General features: G+C 43.0%; 1 protein-coding gene across 15 annotated transcripts in view; it reads right to left on the bottom strand.

The window, feature by feature from the left end:
* ahnak (AHNAK nucleoprotein) overlaps positions 1-21006 on the bottom strand; it is a 60898-nt gene that overhangs the window by 11636 nt on the left and 28256 nt on the right. For 5 of the 15 annotated variants that reach the window (XM_046322927.1, XM_046322933.1, XM_046322938.1 and 2 more), the window contains exons 3-8: positions 13782-13841; positions 12383-12540; positions 11960-12189; positions 8226-10962; positions 7698-7892; positions 3562-6528 (exon numbers count right to left, since the gene is read on the bottom strand). In XM_046322927.1, the coding sequence (XP_046178883.1) occupies positions 3562-6528; positions 7698-7892; positions 8226-10962; positions 11960-12189; positions 12383-12539 (6286 nt within the window). In that variant the 5' untranslated portion in view covers position 12540; positions 13782-13841. Of the gene's footprint in view, positions 1-54; positions 199-336; positions 610-747; positions 850-1029; positions 1303-1440; positions 2869-3006; positions 7222-7400; positions 7560-7697; positions 7914-8225; positions 10963-11959; positions 12190-12382; positions 12541-13781; positions 13842-21006 lie in introns of all 15 variants that reach the window. The other 10 variants (XM_046322942.1, XM_046322935.1, XM_046322931.1 and 7 more) reach the window with 10 other exon arrangements.

Below are 21006 nucleotides of genomic sequence, written 5' to 3'. Positions count from 1 at the left end.
CTTTGAATCCAAATGATGGCATCTTCATCTTTGGCATCTTAAATCCTCCTGAACCTTCAATGTCAAGATCTGGCCCCTCTATGTCTACTTTGGGTGCTTTGAGGTCTCCTTCTATCTTGGGCCCTGACACGTCGAAATCTCCTTTCATCTTTGGACCTTTCAGATTGAAGTCCACATCGGGCATGGAGATCTTCGGTCCTGAAATTGATGGCATCTTGAATTTTGACCCTTTGATTTTTCCATCTGGACCTTCAATTTCAAGATCTGGACCTTCAATGTCTACTTTGGGTGCTTTAAGTTCTCCTGACATATCAACATCTCCCTTCATCTTGGGACCTTTCAGATTGAAGTCCACATCAGGCATGGAGATCTTTGGTCCTGACATTGACGGCATCTTGAATTTCGGCCCTTTGATTTTACCATCAGGGCCTTCAATGTCAAGTTCTGGACCTTTAATGTCCACTTTTGGCGCGTTGATGTCTATATCAGCTTTTGGTAGGTTAACATCAACATCTGGACCCTCCAATTTAGGACCTTTGAATCCAAATGATGGCATCTTCATCTTTGGCATCTTAAATCCTCCTGAACCTTCAATGTCAACTTCTGGACCTTTAATGTCCACTTCGGGCGATTTGATGTCTATATCAGCTGTTGGCAGGTTAACATCAACATCTGGACCCTCCAATTTAGGACCTTTGAATCCAAATGATGGCATCTTCATCTTTGGCATCTTAAATCCTCCTGAACCTTCAATGTCAACATCTGGACCTTCAATGTCTACTTTGGGTGCTTTGAGGTCTCCTTCTATCTTGGGCCCTGACACATCGAAATCTCCTTTCATCTTTGGACCTTTCAGATTGAAGTCCACATCGGGCATGGAGATTTTCGGTCCTGAAATTGATGGCATCTTGAATTTTGACCCTTTGATTTTTCCATCTGGACCTTCAATGTCAAGATCTGGACCTTCAATGTCTACTTTGGGTGCTTTAAGTTCTCCCGACATATCAACATCTCCCTTCATCTTGGGACCTTTCAGATTGAAGTCCACATCAGGCATGGAGATCTTTGGTCCTGACATTGACGGCATCTTGAATTTCGGCCCTTTGATTTTACCATCAGGGCCTTCAATGTCAAGTTCTGGACCTTTAATGTCCACTTTTGGCGCGTTGATGTCTATATCAGCTTTTGGTAGGTTAACATCAACATCTGGACCCTCCAATTTAGGACCTTTGAATCCAAATGATGGCATCTTCATCTTTGGCATCTTAAATCCTCCTGAACCTTCAATGTCAACTTCTGGACCTTTAATGTCCACTTCGGGCGATTTGATGTCTATATCAGCTGTTGGCAGGTTAACATCAACATCTGGACCCTCCAATTTAGGACCTTTGAATCCAAATGATGGCATCTTCATCTTTGGCATCTTAAATCCTCCTGAACCTTCAATGTCAACATCTGGACCTTCAATGTCTACTTTGGGTGCTTTGAGGTCTCCTTCTATCTTGGGCCCTGACACATCGAAATCTCCTTTCATCTTTGGACCTTTCAGATTGAAGTCCACATCGGGCATGGAGATCTTCGGTCCTGAAATTGATGGCATCTTGAATTTTGGCCCTTTGATTTTTCCATCTGGACCTTCAATGTCAAGATCTGGACCTTCAATGTCTACTTTGGGTGCTTTAAGTTCTCCTGACATATCAACATCTCCCTTCATCTTGGGACCTTTCAGATTGAAGTCCACATCAGGCATGGAGATCTTTGGTCCTGAAATTGATGGCATCTTGAATTTTGACCCTTTGATTTTTCCATCTGGACCTTCAATGTCAAGATCTGGACCTTCAATGTCTACTTTGGGTGCTTTAAGTTCTCCCGACATATCAACATCTCCCTTCATCTTGGGACCTTTCAGATTGAAGTCCACATCAGGCATGGAGATCTTTGGTCCTGACATTGACGGCATCTTGAATTTCGGCCCTTTGATTTTACCATCAGGGCCTTCAATGTCAAGATCTGGACCTTTAATGTCCACTTTTGGCGCTTTGATGTCTATATCAGCTTTTGGTAGGTTAACATCAACATCTGGACCCTCCAATTTAGGACCTTTGAATCCGAAAGACGGCATCTTCATCTTTGGCATCTTAAATCCTCCTGAACCTTCAATGTCAAGTTCTGGACCTTTAATGTCCACTTTGGGCGATTTGATGTCTATATCAGCTGTTGGCAGGTTAACATCAACATCTGTACCCTCCAATTTAGGACCTTTGAATCCAAATGATGGCATCTTCATCTTTGGCATCTTAAATCCTCCTGAACCTTCAATGTCAAGATCTGGCCCCTCTATGTCTACTTTGGGTGCTTTGAGGTCTCCTTCTATCTTGGGCCCTGACACGTCGAAATCTCCTTTCATCTTTGGACCTTTCAGATTGAAGTCCACATCGGGCATGGAGATCTTCGGTCCTGAAATTGATGGCATCTTGAATTTTGACCCTTTGATTTTTCCATCTGGACCTTCAATGTCAAGATCTGGACCTTCAATGTCTACTTTGGGTGCTTTAAGTTCTCCTGACATATCAACATCTCCCTTCATCTTGGGACCTTTCAGGTTGAAGTCCACATCAGGCATGGAGATCTTTGGTCCTGACATTGACGGCATCTTGAATTTCGGCCCTTTGATTTTACCATCAGGGCCTTCAATGTCAAGTTCTGGACCTTTAATGTCCACTTTTGGCGCGTTGATGTCTATATCAGCTTTTGGTAGGTTAACATCAACATCTGGACCCTCCAATTTAGGACCTTTGAATCCAAATGATGGCATCTTCATCTTTGGCATCTTAAATCCTCCTGAACCTTCAATGTCAACTTCTGGACCTTTAATGTCCACTTCGGGCGATTTGATGTCTATATCAGCTGTTGGCAGGTTAACATCAACATCTGGACCCTCCAATTTAGGACCTTTGAATCCAAATGATGGCATCTTCATCTTTGGCATCTTAAATCCTCCTGAACCTTCAATGTCAACATCTGGACCTTCAATGTCTACTTTGGGTGCTTTGAGGTCTCCTTCTATCTTGGGCCCTGACACATCGAAATCTCCTTTCATCTTTGGACCTTTCAGATTGAAGTCCACATCGGGCATGGAGATCTTCGGTCCTGAAATTGATGGCATCTTGAATTTTGACCCTTTGATTTTTCCATCTGGACCTTCAATGTCAAGATCTGGACCTTCAATGTCTACTTTGGGTGCTTTAAGTTCTCCCGACATATCAACATCTCCCTTCATCTTGGGACCTTTCAGATTGAAGTCCACATCAGGCATGGAGATCTTTGGTCCTGACATTGACGGCATCTTGAATTTCGGCCCTTTGATTTTACCATCAGGGCCTTCAATGTCAAGTTCTGGACCTTTAATGTCCACTTTTGGCGCTTTGATGTCTATATCAGCTTTTGGTAGGTTAACATCAACATCTGGACCCTCCAATTTAGGACCTTTGAATCCGAAAGACGGCATCTTCATCTTTGGCATCTTAAATCCTCCTGAACCTTCAATGTCAACTTCTGGACCTTTAATGTCCACTTTTGTCGCTTTGATGTCTATATCAGCTTTTGGTAGGTTAACATCAACATCTGGACCCTCCAATTTAGGACCTTTGAATCCAAATGATGGCATCTTCATCTTTGGCATCTTAAATCCTCCTGAACCTTCAATGTCAAGATCTGGCCCCTCTATGTCTACTTTGGGTGCTTTGAGGTCTCCTTCTATCTTGGGCCCTGACACATCGAAATCTCCTTTCATCTTTGGACCTTTCAGATTGAAGTCCACATCGGGCATGGAGATCTTCGGTCCTGAAATTGATGGCATCTTGAATTTTGGCCCTTTGATTTTTCCATCTGGACCTTCAATGTCAAGATCTGGACCTTCAATGTCTACTTTGGGTGCTTTAAGTTCTCCCGACATATCAACATCTCCCTTCATCTTGGGACCTTTCAGATTGAAGTCCACATCAGGCATGGAGATCTTTGGTCCTGACATTGACGGCATCTTGAATTTCGGCCCTTTGATTTTACCATCAGGGCCTTCAATGTCAAGTTCTGGACCTTTAATGTCCACTTTTGGCGCTTTGATGTCTATATCAGCTTTTGGTAGGTTAACATCAACATCTGGACCCTCCAATTTAGGACCTTTGAATCCGAAAGACGGCATCTTCATCTTTGGCATCTTAAATCCTCCTGAACCTTGAATGTCAACTTCTGGACCTTTAATGTCCACTTCGGGCGATTTGATGTCTATATCAGCTGTTGGCAGGTTAACATCAACATCTGGACCCTCCAATTTAGGACCTTTGAATCCAAATGATGGCATCTTCATCTTTGGCATCTTAAATCCTCCTGAACCTTCAATGTCAACATCTGGACCTTCAATGTCTACTTTGGGTGCTTTGAGGTCTCCTTCTATCTTGGGCCCTGACACATCGAAATCTCCTTTCATCTTTGGACCTTTCAGATTGAAGTCCACATCGGGCATGGAGATCTTCGGTCCTGAAATTGATGGCATCTTGAATTTTGGCGCTTTGATTTTTCCATCTGGACCTTCAATTTCAAGATCTGGACCTTCAATGTCTACTTTGGGTGCTTTAAGTTCTCCTGACATATCAACATCTCCCTTCATCTTGGGACCTTTCAGATTGAAGTCCACATCAGGCATGGAGATCTTTGGTCCTGACATTGACGGCATCTTGAATTTCGGCCCTTTGATTTTACCATCAGGGCCTTCAATGTCAAGTTCTGGACCTTTAATGTCCACTTTTGGCGCTTTGATGTCTATATCAGCTTTTGGTAGGTTAACATCAACATCTGGACCCTCCAATTTAGGACCTTTGAATCCAAATGATGGCATCTTCATCTTTGGCATCTTAAATCCTCCTGAACCTTCAATGTCAACATCTGGACCTTCAATGTCTACTTTGGGTGCTTTGAGGTCTCCTTCTATCTTGGGCCCTGACACATCGAAATCTCCTTTCATCTTTGGACCTTTCAGATTGAAGTCCACATCGGGCATGGAGATCTTCGGTCCTGAAATTGATGGCATCTTGAATTTTGACCCTTTGATTTTTCCATCTGGACCTTCAATGTCAAGATCTGGACCTTCAATGTCTACTTTGGGTGCTTTAAGTTCTCCCGACATATCAACATCTCCCTTCATCTTGGGACCTTTCAGATTGAAGTCCACATCAGGCATGGAGATCTTTGGTCCTGACATTGACGGCATCTTAAATTTCGGCCCTTTGATTTTACCATCAGGGCCTTCAATGTCAAGTTCTGGACCTTTAATGTCCACTTTTGGCGCTTTGATGTCTATATCAGCTTTTGGTAGGTTAACATCAACATCTGGATCCTCCAATTTAGGACCTTTGAATCCGAAAGACGGCATCTTCATCTTTGGCATCTTAAATCCTCCTGAACCTTCAATGTCAACTTCTGGACCTTTAATGTCCACTTCGGGCGATTTGATGTCTATATCAGCTGTTGGCAGGTTAACATCAACATCTGGACCTTCCAATTTAGGACCTTTGAATCCAAATGATGGCATCTTCATCTTTGGCATCTTAAATCCTCCTGAACCTTCAATGTCAAGATCTGGACCTTCAATGTCTACTTTGGGTGCTTTGACGTCTCCTTCTATCTTGGGCCCTGACAAGTCGAAATCTCCTTTCATCTTTGGACCTTTCAGATTGAAGTCCACATCGGGCATGGAGATCTTCGGTCCTGAAATTGATGGCATCTTGAATTTTGACCCTTTGATTTTTCCATCTGGACCTTCAATTTCAAGATCTGGACCTTCAATGTCTACTTTGGGTGCTTTAAGTTCTCCCGACATATCAACATCTCCCTTCATCTTGGGACCTTTCAGATTGAAGTCCACATCAGGCATGGAGATCTTTGGTCCTGACATTGACGGCATCTTGAATTTCGGCCCTTTGATTTTACCATCAGGGCCTTCAATGTCAACTTCTGGACCTTTAATGTCCACTTCGGGCGATTTGATGTCTATATCAGCTGTTGGCAGGTTAACATCAACATCTGGACCCTCCAATTTAGGACCTTTGAATCCAAATGATGGCATCTTCATCTTTGGCATCTTAAATCCTCCTGAACCTTCAATGTCAAGATCTGGACCTTCAATGTCTACTTTGGGTGCTTTGAGGTCTCCTTCTATCTTGGGCCCTGACAAGTCGAAATCTCCTTTCATCTTTGGCCCTTTCAGATTGAAGTCCACATCGGGCATGGAGATCTTCGGTCCTGAAATTGATGGCATCTTGAATTTTGACCCTTTGATTTTTCCATCTGGACCTTCAATGTCAAGATCTGGACCTTCAATGTCTACTTTGGGTGCTTTAAGTTCTCCTGACATATCAACATCTCCCTTCATCTTGGGACCTTTCAGATTGAAGTCCACATCGGGCATGGAGATCTTCGGTCCTGACATTGACGGCGTCTTGAATTTCGGCCCTTTGATTTTACCATCAGGGCCTTCAATGTCAAGTTCTGGACCTTTAATGTCCACTTTTGGCGCTTTGATGTCTATATCAGCTTTTGGTAGGTTAACATCAACATCTGGACCCTCCAATTTAGGACCTTTGAATCCAAATGATGGCATCTTCATCTTTGGCATCTTAAATCCTCCTGAACCTTCAATGTCAACTTCTGGACCTTTAATGTCCACTTCGGGCGATTTGATGTCTATATCAGCTGTTGGCAGGTTAACATCAACATCTGGACCCTCCAATTTAGGACCTTTGAATCCAAATGATGGCATCTTCATCTTTGGCATCTTAAATCCTCCTGAACCTTCAATGTCAACTTCTGGACCTTTAATGTCCACTTTTGTCGCTTTGATGTCTATATCAGCTTTTGGTAGGTTAACATCAACATCTGGACCCTCCAATTTAGGACCTTTGAATCCAAATGATGGCATCTTCATCTTTGGCATCTTAAATCCTCCTGAACCTTCAATGTCAAGATCTGGCCCCTCTATGTCTACTTTGGGTGCTTTGAGGTCTCCTTCTATCTTGGGCCCTGACACATCGAAATCTCCTTTCATCTTTGGACCTTTCAGATTGAAGTCCACATCGGGCATGGAGATCTTCGGTCCTGAAATTGATGGCATCTTGAATTTTGGCCCTTTGATTTTTCCATCTGGACCTTCAATGTCAAGATCTGGACCTTCAATGTCTACTTTGGGTGCTTTAAGTTCTCCCGACATATCAACATCTCCCTTCATCTTGGGACCTTTCAGATTGAAGTCCACATCAGGCATGGAGATCTTTGGTCCTGACATTGACGGCATCTTGAATTTGGCCCTTTGATTTTTCCATCTGGACCTTCAATGTCAAGTTCTGGACCTTTAATGTCCACTTTTGGCGCTTTGATGTCTATATCAGCTTTTGGTAGGTTAACATCAACATCTGGACCCTCCAATTTAGGACCTTTGAATCCGAAAGACGGCATCTTCATCTTTGGCATCTTAAATCCTCCTGAACCTTCAATGTCAACTTCTGGACCTTTAATGTCCACTTTGGGCGATTTGATGTCTATATCAGCTGTTGGCAGGTTAACATCAACATCTGGACCCTCCAATTTAGGACCTTTGAATCCAAATGATGGCATCTTCATCTTTGGCATCTTAAATCCTCCTGAACCTTCAATGTCAACATCTGGACCTTCAATGTCTACTTTGGGTGCTTTGAGGTCTCCTTCTATCTTGGGCCCTGACACATCGAAATCTCCTTTCATCTTTGGACCTTTCAGATTGAAGTCCACATCGGGCATGGAGATCTTCGGTCCTGAAATTGATGGCATCTTGAATTTTGACCCTTTGATTTTACCATCTGGACCTTCAATGTCTACTTTGGGCGCTGTTATATCTCCTTTTATCTTTGGCACTGACACATTCACATCACCCTTCATCTTTGGCCCTTTAAGATTGATGTCCATGTCAGGCATTGAGATCTTTGGTCCTGATATGGAAGGCATCTTGAATTGTGGGCCCTTGATTTTTCCATCGGGGCCTTCAATGTCCAGTTCTGGCCCTTTGATGTCAACGTTGCGTCCCTTTATTTCAATGTCACCTTTAGGTAGTTTGACATCCACATCTGGACCCTCCAGTTTAGGACCTTTGATTCCAAAAGACGGCATCTTCATCTTTGGCATCTTAAATCCTCCTGAACCTTCAATGTCAAGTTCTGGACCTTTAATGTCCACTTTGGGCGATTTGATGTCTATATCAGCTTTTGGTAGGTTAACATCAACATCTGGACCCTCCAATTTAGGACCTTTGAATCCAAATGATGGCATCTTCATCTTTGGCATCTTAAATCCTCCTGAACCTTCAATGTCAAGTTCTGGCCCTTCAATGTCTACTTTGGGTGCTTTGAAGTCTCCTTCTATCTTGGGCCCTGACAAGTCGAAATCTCCTTTCATCTTTGGACCTTTCAGATTGAAGTCCACATCGGGCATGGAGATCTTCGGTCCTGAAATTGATGGCATCTTGAATTTTGACCCTTTGATTTTTCCATCTGGACCTTCAATGTCAAGATCTGGACCTTCAATGTCTACTTTGGGTGCTTTAAGTTCTCCCGACATATCAACATCTCCCTTCATCTTGGGACCTTTCAGATTGAAGTCCACATCAGGCATGGAGATCTTTGGTCCTGACATTGACGGCATCTTGAATTTCGGCCCTTTGATTTTACCATCAGGGCCTTCAATGTCAAGATCTGGACCTTTAATGTCCACTTTTGGCGCTTTGATATCTATATCAGCTTTTGGTAGGTTAACATCAACATCTGGACCCTCCAATTTAGGACCTTTGAATCCAAATGATGGCATCTTAAATCCTCCTGAACCTTCAATTCCAACATCTGGACCTTCAATGTCTACTTTGGGCGCTGTTATATCTCCTTTTATCTTTGGCACTGACACATTCACATCACCCTTCATCTTTGGCCCTTTAAGATTTATGTCCATGTCAGGCATTGAGATCTTTGGTCCTGATATGGAAGGCATCTTGAATTGTGGGCCCTTGATTTTTCCATCGGGGCCTTCAATGTCCAGTTCTGGCCCTTTGATGTCAACGTTGCGTCCCTTTATTTCAATGTCACCTTTAGGTAGTTTGACATCCACATCTGGACCCTCCAGTTTAGGACCTTTGATTCCAAAAGACGGCATCTTCATCTTTGGCATCTTAAATCCTCCTGAACCTTCAATGTCAAGATCTGGACCTTTAATGTCCACTTTGGGCGATTTGATGTCTATATCAGCTGTTGGCAGGTTAACATCAACATCTGGACCCTCCAATTTAGGACCTTTGAATCCAAATGATGGCATCTTCATCTTTGGCATCTTAAATCCTCCTGAACCTTCAATGTCAACATCTGGACCTTCAATGTCTACTTTGGGTGATTTGAGGTCTCCTTCTATCTTGGGCCCTGACACATCGAAATCTCCTTTCATCTTTGGACCTTTCAGGTTGAAGTCCACATCAGGCATGGAGATGTTTGCTCCAGATGTTGTCGGCATCTTGGATTTTGACCCTTTGATTTTACCATCTGGGCCTTCAATGTCCAGTTCTGGACCTTTGAGTTCTACTTTGGGGGGCTTGATGTGAATGTCGGTTTTTGGTAGGTTGACATCCACATAAGGACCCTCACGTCCCGCTTCTTTGATTCCAAATGATGGCATCTTTACTTTGGGTATCTTGAAACCTCCTTCTGGATCATGAACGTCAACACCTGAAACTTTAATGTCTACTTTGGGTGCTTTGATATCAATACCACCTATCTTTTTTCCTTCTTTAGCATTCGTCGATGGGGCTAACACATCTACACTACCCTTCACCAACGGTAGTTTAACATCTCCATCGCTTTCTGTACCTGCAATGTTCAGTCCAAATGATGGCATTTTGATGCCACCAAAAATTTTGCTTTCATTTTCAATGGTTGTTATCGATGGTCCTTTTACAGACGTTTTCACTGAGTCAGACTCCCTTATGGGGTTATTGATGTCAAGTGTTTGCGCTCTTATGTCTGTTGATATCTTGCCTCCATTCAACCCTGCATCAATGCCTGGCATGCTGGGTAAGGAAACCCCACCCTGGTTGCCTCCAGAGTGACCTACGTTCCCAGACTCTCTCATCTGTTGATCACTAATAGTTATTCCAGGTACTGAACCTCCAACCCTACCCTGCCAGTCTGCACTGCCTCTACCAGGCAAATGAACGTCTACTCCTCTCACCTCCCCTTTACCCATTGATATGGAGCTGGATGAAATATTTGTTGTTTTTCCAGGTGCTGTGACATTGACTGATCCTGCCTGGTTGTCAGCTGAGTCACCTGAAACCTGAAAGCTCCCGTCTCCCTGCTGACCCCCTCTATAGAGGCCGAACTCCCGCTGACCCTTCACCCCCGACATTCCAAAGCTAGGTCCTTTGAATCTGATCCCTGCTACTCCTCCATCTCCGCCCTCTATCTCCCTCGTTATAGTGGTGGTCTTCACCCCTCCAGTGCTCCAGTGCTTCTCAGAAGAGCTAGTTACATGCGGCCCAGTGAAGGAAACACCATCACCTCCTAGTTCAAAATCACCCCCCTCCAATCCACCTCCTACACCTGAAGAGCTTCCGCTTCCGTGTAAAACTCGGATTTGAGTCGAGCTGCCCCCTCCTGACTGCTCGTACCGTTGCCCTTTGAACTCTGGCCCGGTGAACTCAAGCTGCTCGTCCACGCCCCCTGGCATGTCTACAGAGTAGGTAGTGATGCGACGGGTGACGGTGGTGATCGTGCTGCCGTCGGTGCTGGTGCTGCTGTGGCGTTCCGTATGGATGTCCACGCCCTCCGCCAGATCCTCAGACTTCAGTCGGGGCTTAATCTTCTTGGAATATATTCTCTTGTAATCTTCATCCTCCCCACTCTGTTCTCGTCAAAATAAGGTGAAATCAGTAATCAGTAATCAATAATCAGTAATCGCAGAAAATAAAGAATAATAAATGAATGATAATAATAATAATAATATTAATAATAATATATAATATAATAATATATAATAATAATAATATTAATAATAATATATAATATAATAATATATAATAATAATAATAGTAATAATAATATATAATATAATAATATATAATACTAATAATATATAATATAATAATATATAATATATAATAATAATAATAATATTAATAATAATATATAATATAATAATATATAATAATAATAATATATAATATAATAATATATAATAATAATAATATATAATATAATAATATATAATAATAATAATATATAATATAATAATATATAATAATAATAATATATAATATAATAATATATAATAATAATAATATATAATATAATAATATATGCCATTTAGCAGACGCTTTTATCCAAAGCGACTTACAGTCATGTGTGCATACATTCTACGTATGGGTGGTCCCGGGAATCGAACCCACTACCCTGGCGTTACAAGCGCCATGCTCTACCAACTGAGCTACAGAAGGACCATATTACATTAGGTAATAATACTAGTGTTGAAAATATACAGTATGAACATTCGCTATGGAAGTGAGTATATTTAAGAAGATATGTGTATATTTTTTTTTTTCAAGAAGTCTGTGTTCACTAGAGTTGGGGTTCAATTCAATTTCAATTCCAGTGAATTCCGAAAGTAAACCGAATTCTAATTACAATTCTAAATGTTCCTCGTTACAAAACCATTGAAGATAATTAAAATTCCAGTGCACTTCCTGAATTGACTGGAAGTGAAATAGAATTTACCCCAATCCTGGTGTTCACATAAAAGCTACTGAAAAGTTTATTAAATCCTGTAAAAGTCCAATCTTTGCCGCACCATCACACAAGTAAATACACTTAACATTGCTTGCACAGTAAACATAGCTACATACCAGGATACTGCCTTGGCTGGAGCCTCCAAACCTTCCCTTCCCTTCATACGTCAGAGTGCCCATTGGGGATCGGCTGGGCGACAGAGTGCCCATGGGGGAGCGGCATGGTGACTTGTCCTTGTTCTGTAGTTTCAGTCCAACCTTGTGTTTGTTTAAGGTCTTGAGGAGCTCCGCTGTCTCCTCGGAACTCATGTTGTCAAAATAGATGGTGGCACCCACAATTTGATCACCTTTAGAGGAAGGGACACAAGAGAACATTGATACCATGTTAAAATCCGTAGAGCACCTCCCTGGTAGATCAAACAAATCTTACTGTATATCAACTTACATCAATTATAAGATATCAGGAGCTTAAGTAACTGTAGAAGTTAATTAAGTTAATGAATAACATACAGAATAGCAATGCTAAACTCCATTACATACCCTCGTGTACTCTTCCAGTGCGTCCAGCAGGCGACTCCATTTTCACCTCTTTGACATAGATCTCTCCTTCACCTGACTGCTCAAGGGTCATTCCCTGTTTCTCTGGACCCGACCAGTCAGAGAAGAGCACCTCCCTGGTTTCCTCCTCTTCAGCCATCCTTTAACGATATATATGTTCAATAGGGATTTTTCAATACAAGAAGAATCTCAAAGATGCTTTGAAAAACAACAACATTAAGTTAGTTCATGGGCTGGACTTTAGAGAAGGGGGAGAGAGAAGGAGAGGTGGAGAGAGAAGGCAGGGAGAGAGAAGGAGAGGGGGAGAGAGAAGGTGGGGGAGAGAGAGGGGGAGAGGGGGAGAGAGGAGAGGGGGAGAGGCAGGGAGAGAGAAGGCAGGGAGAGAGAGGGGGAGAGAGAAGGAGAGGGGGAGAGAGAAGGCAGGGAGAGAGAAGGCAGGGAGAGAGGGGGGAGAGGGGGAGAGGGGGAGAGAGAAGGCAGGGAGAGAGAAGGAGAGTGGGAGAGAGAAGGTGGGGGAGAGAGGGGGAGAGGGGGAGAGAGAAGGCAGGGAGAGAGAGGGGGAGAGGGGGAGAGAGAAGGTGGGGGATAGAAGGAGAGGGGGAGAGAAGGCAGGGAGAGAGAGGGGGAGAAGGGGAGAGAGAAGGTGGCGGGGGTAGAAGGAGAGGGGGAGAGAAGGCAGGGAGAGGGGGGGAGAAGGGGAGAGAGAAGGTGGCGGGGGGTAGAAGGAGAGGGGGAGAGAAGGCAGGGAGAGAGGGGGGAGAAGGTAGGGGAGAAAGAAGAAGAGGGGGAGAGAGAAGGCAGGGAGAGAGAGGGAGAGAGAATGCAGGGAGAGAGGGGGAGAGAGAAGACAGGGAGAGAGGGGGAGAGAAGGTAGGGGAGAAAGAAGGAGAGGGGAGAGAGAAGGCAGGGAGAGAGAGGGGGGGGAGAAGGTAGGGGAGAAAGAAGGAGAGGGGGAGAGAGAAGGCAGGGAGAGAGATAGAGGGGGGAGAGAGAAGGGGGAGAGAGGGGGAGAGATAAGGGGGAGAGAGAGTGGGTGAGAGAGGGGGAGAGGGGGATAAGGGGAGAGGGGGAGGGGGAGAGAGAAGGGGAGAGAGAAGGTGGGGAGAGAGAAGGAATGGAGAGAGAGAGAGAGAGAGAGAGAGAGAGAGAGAGAGAGAGAGAGAGAGAGAGAGAGAGAGAGAGAGAGAGAGAGAGAGAGAGAGAGAGAGAGAAGGGGAGAGGGGGAGATAGAAGGGGGAAGAGAGAGAGGTAGAGAGAGAGAGAGGTAGAGAGAGAAGGAGAGAGAGAGAGACAGAGAGAAAACAAATCACATGAAATAGAAAATAAAATGCAAACAAAGACTATAGTATTTCTTAAGGTGATTTCTAAGTAGGTGAAATACCTTTGTTTTTCCTTGTCCTTTGCCTATGCTCTGGTGTGGTTTGTTTCTGCCTTGGTTTTACTGAAAAACAAAACATGAGATAACATCAGTACTGTTGATTCATGAACAAGCTACAGCAAACCATTCTGTAAAAAGAAAACCCTGTTAAAATGTGTACAAAATGTAAGGCACCTGACATATTTGCATGTGTATATGTTTTTATGAAAGCCATGTTTTACCTGTCTCTCAATGCATGGTTACAACAAGTTCCTGTTATAATGCAATGGCCAAGATGTATGAAATGGCCAGTAGATGGCGCTAAAACTCTGGGTAGGTGAGTAGTACTGCCTTGTCTTATATAACCATTCAATTCTCAGTTCCCTCCATTTCTCTCCTGTGTTTTTGTGGAAATTTGGTTGGAGTTGTACTGAGACCACACCCTTACCCTGAGGAGAGCTGCCTGATCCTGAAGCTTACACTCCAATGTCAATACTGAGAACAATGATGGCTGTAGCTTCCATTCTTTAGACATACATACACACACACACATGCACACACGCACACACACACACACACACACACACACACACACACACACACACACACACACACACACACACACACACACACACACACACACACACACACACACACACACACACACACACACACACACACACACACACACACACACACACACACGTACAGGCTTGTATAAATAAAACACACACACTAGCACACATACGCACACATACATAAACCAAACCTCTTGTTTTGTACACACGGCATCAGGCCCTATAGAAATAGCTCAGTCAAGGTAAGACCAAACTGTCATTTCCCGTGTTTTTATGTAGCGCCCCTGATGTGACTCCTGACAGACTGAACCGAGAAGTACATTTAGTAGATTAGTGGATCCTACCCTTTTGATTTCACAGGTTTATCAAGGCAAGTTTTTAGGAAATGAACTGTGACTGCTAAACCCTGTGACGCAACAGACAACATGTTCATGTGTATAGGAGCTGACAAGGTACACATCTGTCGTTCTGCCCCTGAACAGACAGTTAACCCACTGTTCCCTGGTAGGCCATCATTGAAAATAAGAATTTGTTCTTAACTGACTTGCCTGGTTAAATAAAGGTTAAAAAAAAAAGAAATATACAGCCTGGTCTCAATAGACTAGACGTAACATAGTAAAAGTAAATCCGGGACACTCGAATGAGTACGTTACGGTCGGTATGGTTATGTAAAGATAGAAGGTTACTTAAGGCAACAATATAAAGGAAGCTGGTTGGTCCGGGTGGATGGGTAGGCGTAGAACGCAAAAAACATCTAGCGACCCATAAGGTCGCATGCTCAAAATCTCATCACAGACAAAGTTTGCATTTTAGCTAATTAGCGACTTTGCAACGACTTAGCATTTTAGCTCAACCTTCCCCTAACCCTATAACCTTAACTTTAACCCTAACCCCTAGAGCTAACGTTAGCCAACTAGCTAACGGTAGACACAATGTTTTGCAAATTTTTAACATATTGTACGATATGCAATTCATAACATACTGTATCATACGAATTATAATTTACGTACAGAATAATAACGAAAAATGTTCTTGAGACCACGTTGAGATATAATGCACTTTGACAGGGAGGACAATCAAAAACATACGTGGCTTTATAACTCATCACTTGCAACCTATAACGCTCTCCCCTTTCTCACAATGGAACTGTACCGAAAGTCAAATATACAGTAGACCTATGTAACGGATGTGAAACGGCTAGCTAGTTAGCGGTGGTGCTGATGTAACGGATGTGAAACGGCTAGCTAGTTAGCGGTGGTGCTGATGTAACGGATGTGAAATGGCTAGCTAGTTAGCGGTGGTGCTGATGTAACGGATGTGAAATAGCTAGCTAGTTAGCGGTGGTGCTGATGTAACGGATGTGAAATAGCTAGCTAGTTAGCGGTGGTGCTGATGTAACGGATGTGAAACGGCTAGCTAGTTAGCGGTGGTGCTGATGTAACGGATGTGAAACGGCTAGCTAGTTAGCGGTGGTGCTGATGTAACGGATGTGAAATAGCTAGCTAGTTAGCGGTGGTGCTGATGTAACGGATGTGAAATAGCTAGCTAGTTAGCGCTGGTTCGCGCTAAATAGCGTTTCAATCGGTGACGTCACTTGCTCTGAGACCTTGAAGTAGTGGTTCCCCTTGCTCTGCGAGGGCCACGGCTTTTTGTGGAGCGATGGGTAACCGATGCTTCGAGGGTGACTGTTGTTGATGTGTGCAGAGGGTCCCTGGTTCGCACCCGGGTATGGGCGAGGGGACGGTCTAATGTTATACTGTTACACCTACAAAAAAATCCAGCTAGATCAAATACAATTTGACAATATTCATAGCCATGAATGTACTACACATCACATAAATGATATACAGTACATAAATAGTACATAAATAATGTACTACACATCACATAAATGATATACAGTACATAAATAGTACATAAATAATGTACTACACATCACATAAATGATATACAGTACATAAATAGTACATAAATAATGTACTACACATCACATAAATGATATACAGTACATAAATAGTACATAAATAATGTACTACACATCACATAAATGATATACAGTACATAAATAGTACATAAATAATGTACTACACATCACATAAACTAACCAGAATGCTACAAAATACAACACAGGATGAAAGTGGTTTGTTTACATCATTTTACTTGCCAGGGTGAATGCCTGTCCCGTCCAACACACACATTGGAGACAGATAACCCATTGTTTCGTTAATGTCAACTCCTCCAACATCCCACCCTTTGTAATTACATAATTATATGTCTGTGCTGTATCATCCTCCACCTACGCCAGAGACAGCGGAGACCTATGTTACACCATTTGCTTTAGATTCTTGACAGACAATTATGTCCGTTTTTTTCAAAGAGGACACCCTAATTCATCAAGAAGACTGTGTTGTGTGCGTCACCAAATTACACCCTATTCCATACATAGTACACTACTTACTTTGGGCCAAGGTCCAGGGTGCCATTTGGGACACAGCCTGTGAAGAAGAACTATCCAGTGTCCAGTGTTCAATGTTCATTCCTGACCTTTATGGAAAGAACTTTCCGATGAATACTGTACTGTGAGTCAACTTAATCACGGGCAACATTGAACGATTGTGCTGCACATGAACATAAACACACAGACTTGTCTGTTATACAGTGTGGCTGTATCCATTCGGGTCCAATTGACTCAGGAGAGATACGTTCACCTAACTTAATTGAAATCGAGGCAAATCGGGTTTCCTTACTATTTTAAGTTTAGCCAACTCACATTACATTATATAAAAGAGTTCTGTGGCCGTATCCATTTGGTCCAATCAATCTATAGAATAGGGTTCCCCGACTGGTGATGCATTTGGTCCAATCAATCTATAGAACAGGGTTCCCCGACTGGTGATCCATTTGGTCCAATCAACCCATACAGTAGGATTCAGCAGGGTTGTTGTATTTGGTCCAATCAACCCATACAGTAGGATTCGGCAGGGTAGTTGTATTTGGTCCAATCAACCCATACAGTAGGATTCGGCAGGGTGGTTGTATTTGGCCCAATCAACCCATACAGTAGGATTCAGCAGGGTGGTTGTATTTGGCCCAATCAACCCATACAGTAGGATTCGGCAGGGTGGTTTTATTTGGGCATCCATGTTTTTCTTCTTTTTTAAAAAACAATTTTCATTGTTGGACTCACACGACACAAATCACCAGGATATCAGCTCCAAGTGTTCCCACGTATAATAGAGAGACGCGTGATCTTATACAAATGTAAGCAAGGTTTGAAATAATTACGTTTTAGTCAAATATTATATCTGTTTGGGCTTCTTGCAGTCCATTTGCAGTCTACAAATGATTTGTAATTATGTACCGGCCCCCTGACCATGCTCTCAAGTCTATCAACAGGATATAACAAAAGCAACAGGATATGAGTCACGGCACTGAGTGATTATCTCTGTTTTCATTGAGTTGTCATAACCACAAAGCAAGCAGGGAGGGAACCAGGGAAGTCACAACTAGGAATCCAACAAGTTTTCTCAATCTTTATCTCACAATCTTGGGATCACAATTGAGATTACCACAAACCACTTTTTTTGTTTGTTTTGTTACCATTATCACATGGTGTTTTCTTGATTTGTTTTGTGTCATTTCTCCCCCATTGATTTGAACTCCTTACCTCCTAATCATATTTACTGTCACATTTACTGCCACAGCACTAGAGCACTATGGGTAACTGGAGATCTAGGCAGGGAATAGGGTGCCATTTGGGACGCAGGAAAGAGACTAGAGGTGGAGTACACCTCAGACAGCATACTAAACTGGTGATCCATTTGGTCCAATCAATCTATAGAACAGGGTTCCCAGACTTGTGATGCATTTGGTCCAATCAATCTATAGAACAGGGTGCCACGACTTGTGATGCATTTGGTCCAATCAATCTATAGAACAGGGTTCCCCGACTGGTGATGCATTTGGTCCAATCAACCTATAGAAGAGGGAACACGTTCCATTTAAAAATATATATATATTGTTTATTTAACTTTAGTCTATTATCTATTGTATTATCTATTTCCCAAGGCAATAATTTAACAGGACCTCAATTTAACAAGCCCTTAAATTGAATTGAGAGAGAGAGAGAGAGAGAGAGAGAGAGAGAGAGAGAGAGAGAGAGAGAGAGAGAGAGAGAGAGAGAGAGAGAGAGAGAGAGAGAGAGAGAGAAAAAACAAAAGAGAGAGAAAGAGAGAGAGAGAAAACACACCCATACTCCTTCACTCCAAGCCAACACCCACTGTCAGATTCCTGCGGTGTTCAGATTAGACACTCAGATCAGACACACTAATTAAAATGTCTGTCGTCTGTCTGAGTTTCTCTGGGGATGGAATCCAGAATATCTCATTGTTAACTTATTTGCTATATGTCTCCATAGATCTATGGCTCCATTTGCTATATGTCTCCATAGATATATGGCTTCGGCTTCACTTGCTATATGTCTCCATAGATCTATGGCTTCGGCTTCACTTGCTATATGTCTCCATAGATCTATGGCTTCATGCTATACTCCATAGATCTATGGCTTCACTTGCTATATGTCTCCATAGATCTATGGCTTCACTTGCTATATGACTCCATAGATCTATGGCTTCACTTGCTATATGTCTCCATAGATCTATGGCTTCACTTGCTATATGTCTCCATAGATCTATGGCTTCACTTGCTATATGTCTCCATAGATCTATGGCTTCACTTGCTATATGTCTCCATAGATCTATGAATTAAACATGCATATGTTCGCCTGGTCCTTCTGTAGCTCAGTTGGTAGAGCATGGCGCTTGTAACGCCAGGGTAGTGGGTTCGATCCCCGGGACCACCCATACGTAGAATGTATGCACACATGACTGTAAGTCGCTTTGGATAAAAGCGTCTGCTAAATGGCATATATTATTATATATATTTAGACTATCTTCCCTAATTCCGTATTTGCATAATAGTTTCAAACTAAAAATAAATGTTTCCGTACCATACTATTTTTTTCACCACTTTAAATACAACAATTGCAAGTTAAACTGGTAAATCCATCAGTAGAATGAGCAGAGAGTGACTGAAGCCAAGGTAAACCTAATATGTATATATATTCACTGAATAAAGTTCAACTGTACATAGCTATAATGGTACTCGATCCACACTGCTCTGCAAGATAACGGCCTGCTGAGAGAGAAAAATAAGAACCAGGGAAGAAGAGCTTGTTACCAAATGATCCACTACTCCCTATTTAATGAACAACTTTCCCTACGCGGTCGTCAAAAGTAGTGCACTATAAAGGGAATAGGGTGCCATTTGGGACACAAGCACACACACACACACACGAGTTTGAATCTGCGCCATGTACCACTCTCCCCCACCACCACACTCATTTGAAACGTATGCCTGCTATCATTACATAAACAAGGAGAGGTGTTAAAAATATATATTTTTCCATTCCATCTTTTCAAGTTATTTTACAGTACTGGTATCTGTATTGGTAAAGTATCTGTCTAACAACGGCAGGTCAAGTCTGGTGTAGTAGGTGATAAATGACTAAACATGACAGTGATATATACGTATATACACATTTTAATATTTTAAGCTACTTTTAAAGTAAATTACCTGCAGTCAACTTGTGCAATACATTAGAAGATAAAGAAGATCCTGTTCTTCATTTAACATGTCACATTATTGTACATTATAAAGCTTACCTATAGTACCCAGTCATATGGTGTTAGTTTACAAGCAACTACAGAGAGACAAGGAGCCTTGTGAGTCTATTGTGCAGCACATGCCAGGAATCCTATATATGTTTTGTTTTATTTCAAGTGGAGCTCGATTGCTAACCGTATGATTACAGAGACTCAGTGGGGTTTGAAAAAAGTGCCCCTTGTGTTCAGTGCCAATATAACTGAATATTCCGGTATGACAATCTGGATACCACCTAAACCACATCAACTACACATCTATGCCTCTCTCTGGATATGACACAGGCTGTGTCAAAAATGGTATCCTATTGCCTACGTAGTGCACTAATTTAAAAAAGATCCACAACCACAGAGCAGGCCACAGAGCAGGCCACAGAGCAGGACACAGAGCAGGCCACAGAGCAGGCCACAGAGCAGGCCACAGAGCAGACCACAGAGCAGGCCACAGAGCAGGCCACAGAGCAGGCCACAGAGCAGGACACAGCGCAGGCCACAGAGCAGGCCACAGAGCAGGCCACAGAGCAGGCCACAGAGCAGGCCACAGAGCAGGACACAGAGCAGGACACAGAGCAGGCCACAGAGCAGGCCACAGAGCAGGCAACAGAGCAGGACACAGAGCAGGACACAGAGCAGGCCACAGAGCAGGCCACAGAGCAGGACACAGAGCAGGCCACAGAGCAGGCCACAGAGCAGGCCACAGAGCAGGACACAGAGCAGGCCACAGAGCAGGCCACAGAGCAGGACACAGAGCAGGCCACAGAGCAGGCCACAGAGCAGGACACAGAGCAGGCAACAGAGCAGGACACAGAGCAGGACACAGAGCAGGCCACAGAGCAGGCCACAGAGCAGGCCACAGAGCAGGCCACTCTCCTGAACAAGAATGAATCTAATAATCTAAAATAAAATGCTTAATCCTGACGATAAAAGCATTGAATTCTATCTTAAAAACGA

Source organism: Oncorhynchus gorbuscha, linkage group LG23, assembly GCF_021184085.1.
Source record: "Oncorhynchus gorbuscha isolate QuinsamMale2020 ecotype Even-year linkage group LG23, OgorEven_v1.0, whole genome shotgun sequence".
Classification (NCBI taxonomy): Eukaryota; Metazoa; Chordata; class Actinopteri; order Salmoniformes; family Salmonidae; genus Oncorhynchus; species Oncorhynchus gorbuscha.
This window is presented reverse-complemented; position numbering and strand designations above follow the sequence as displayed.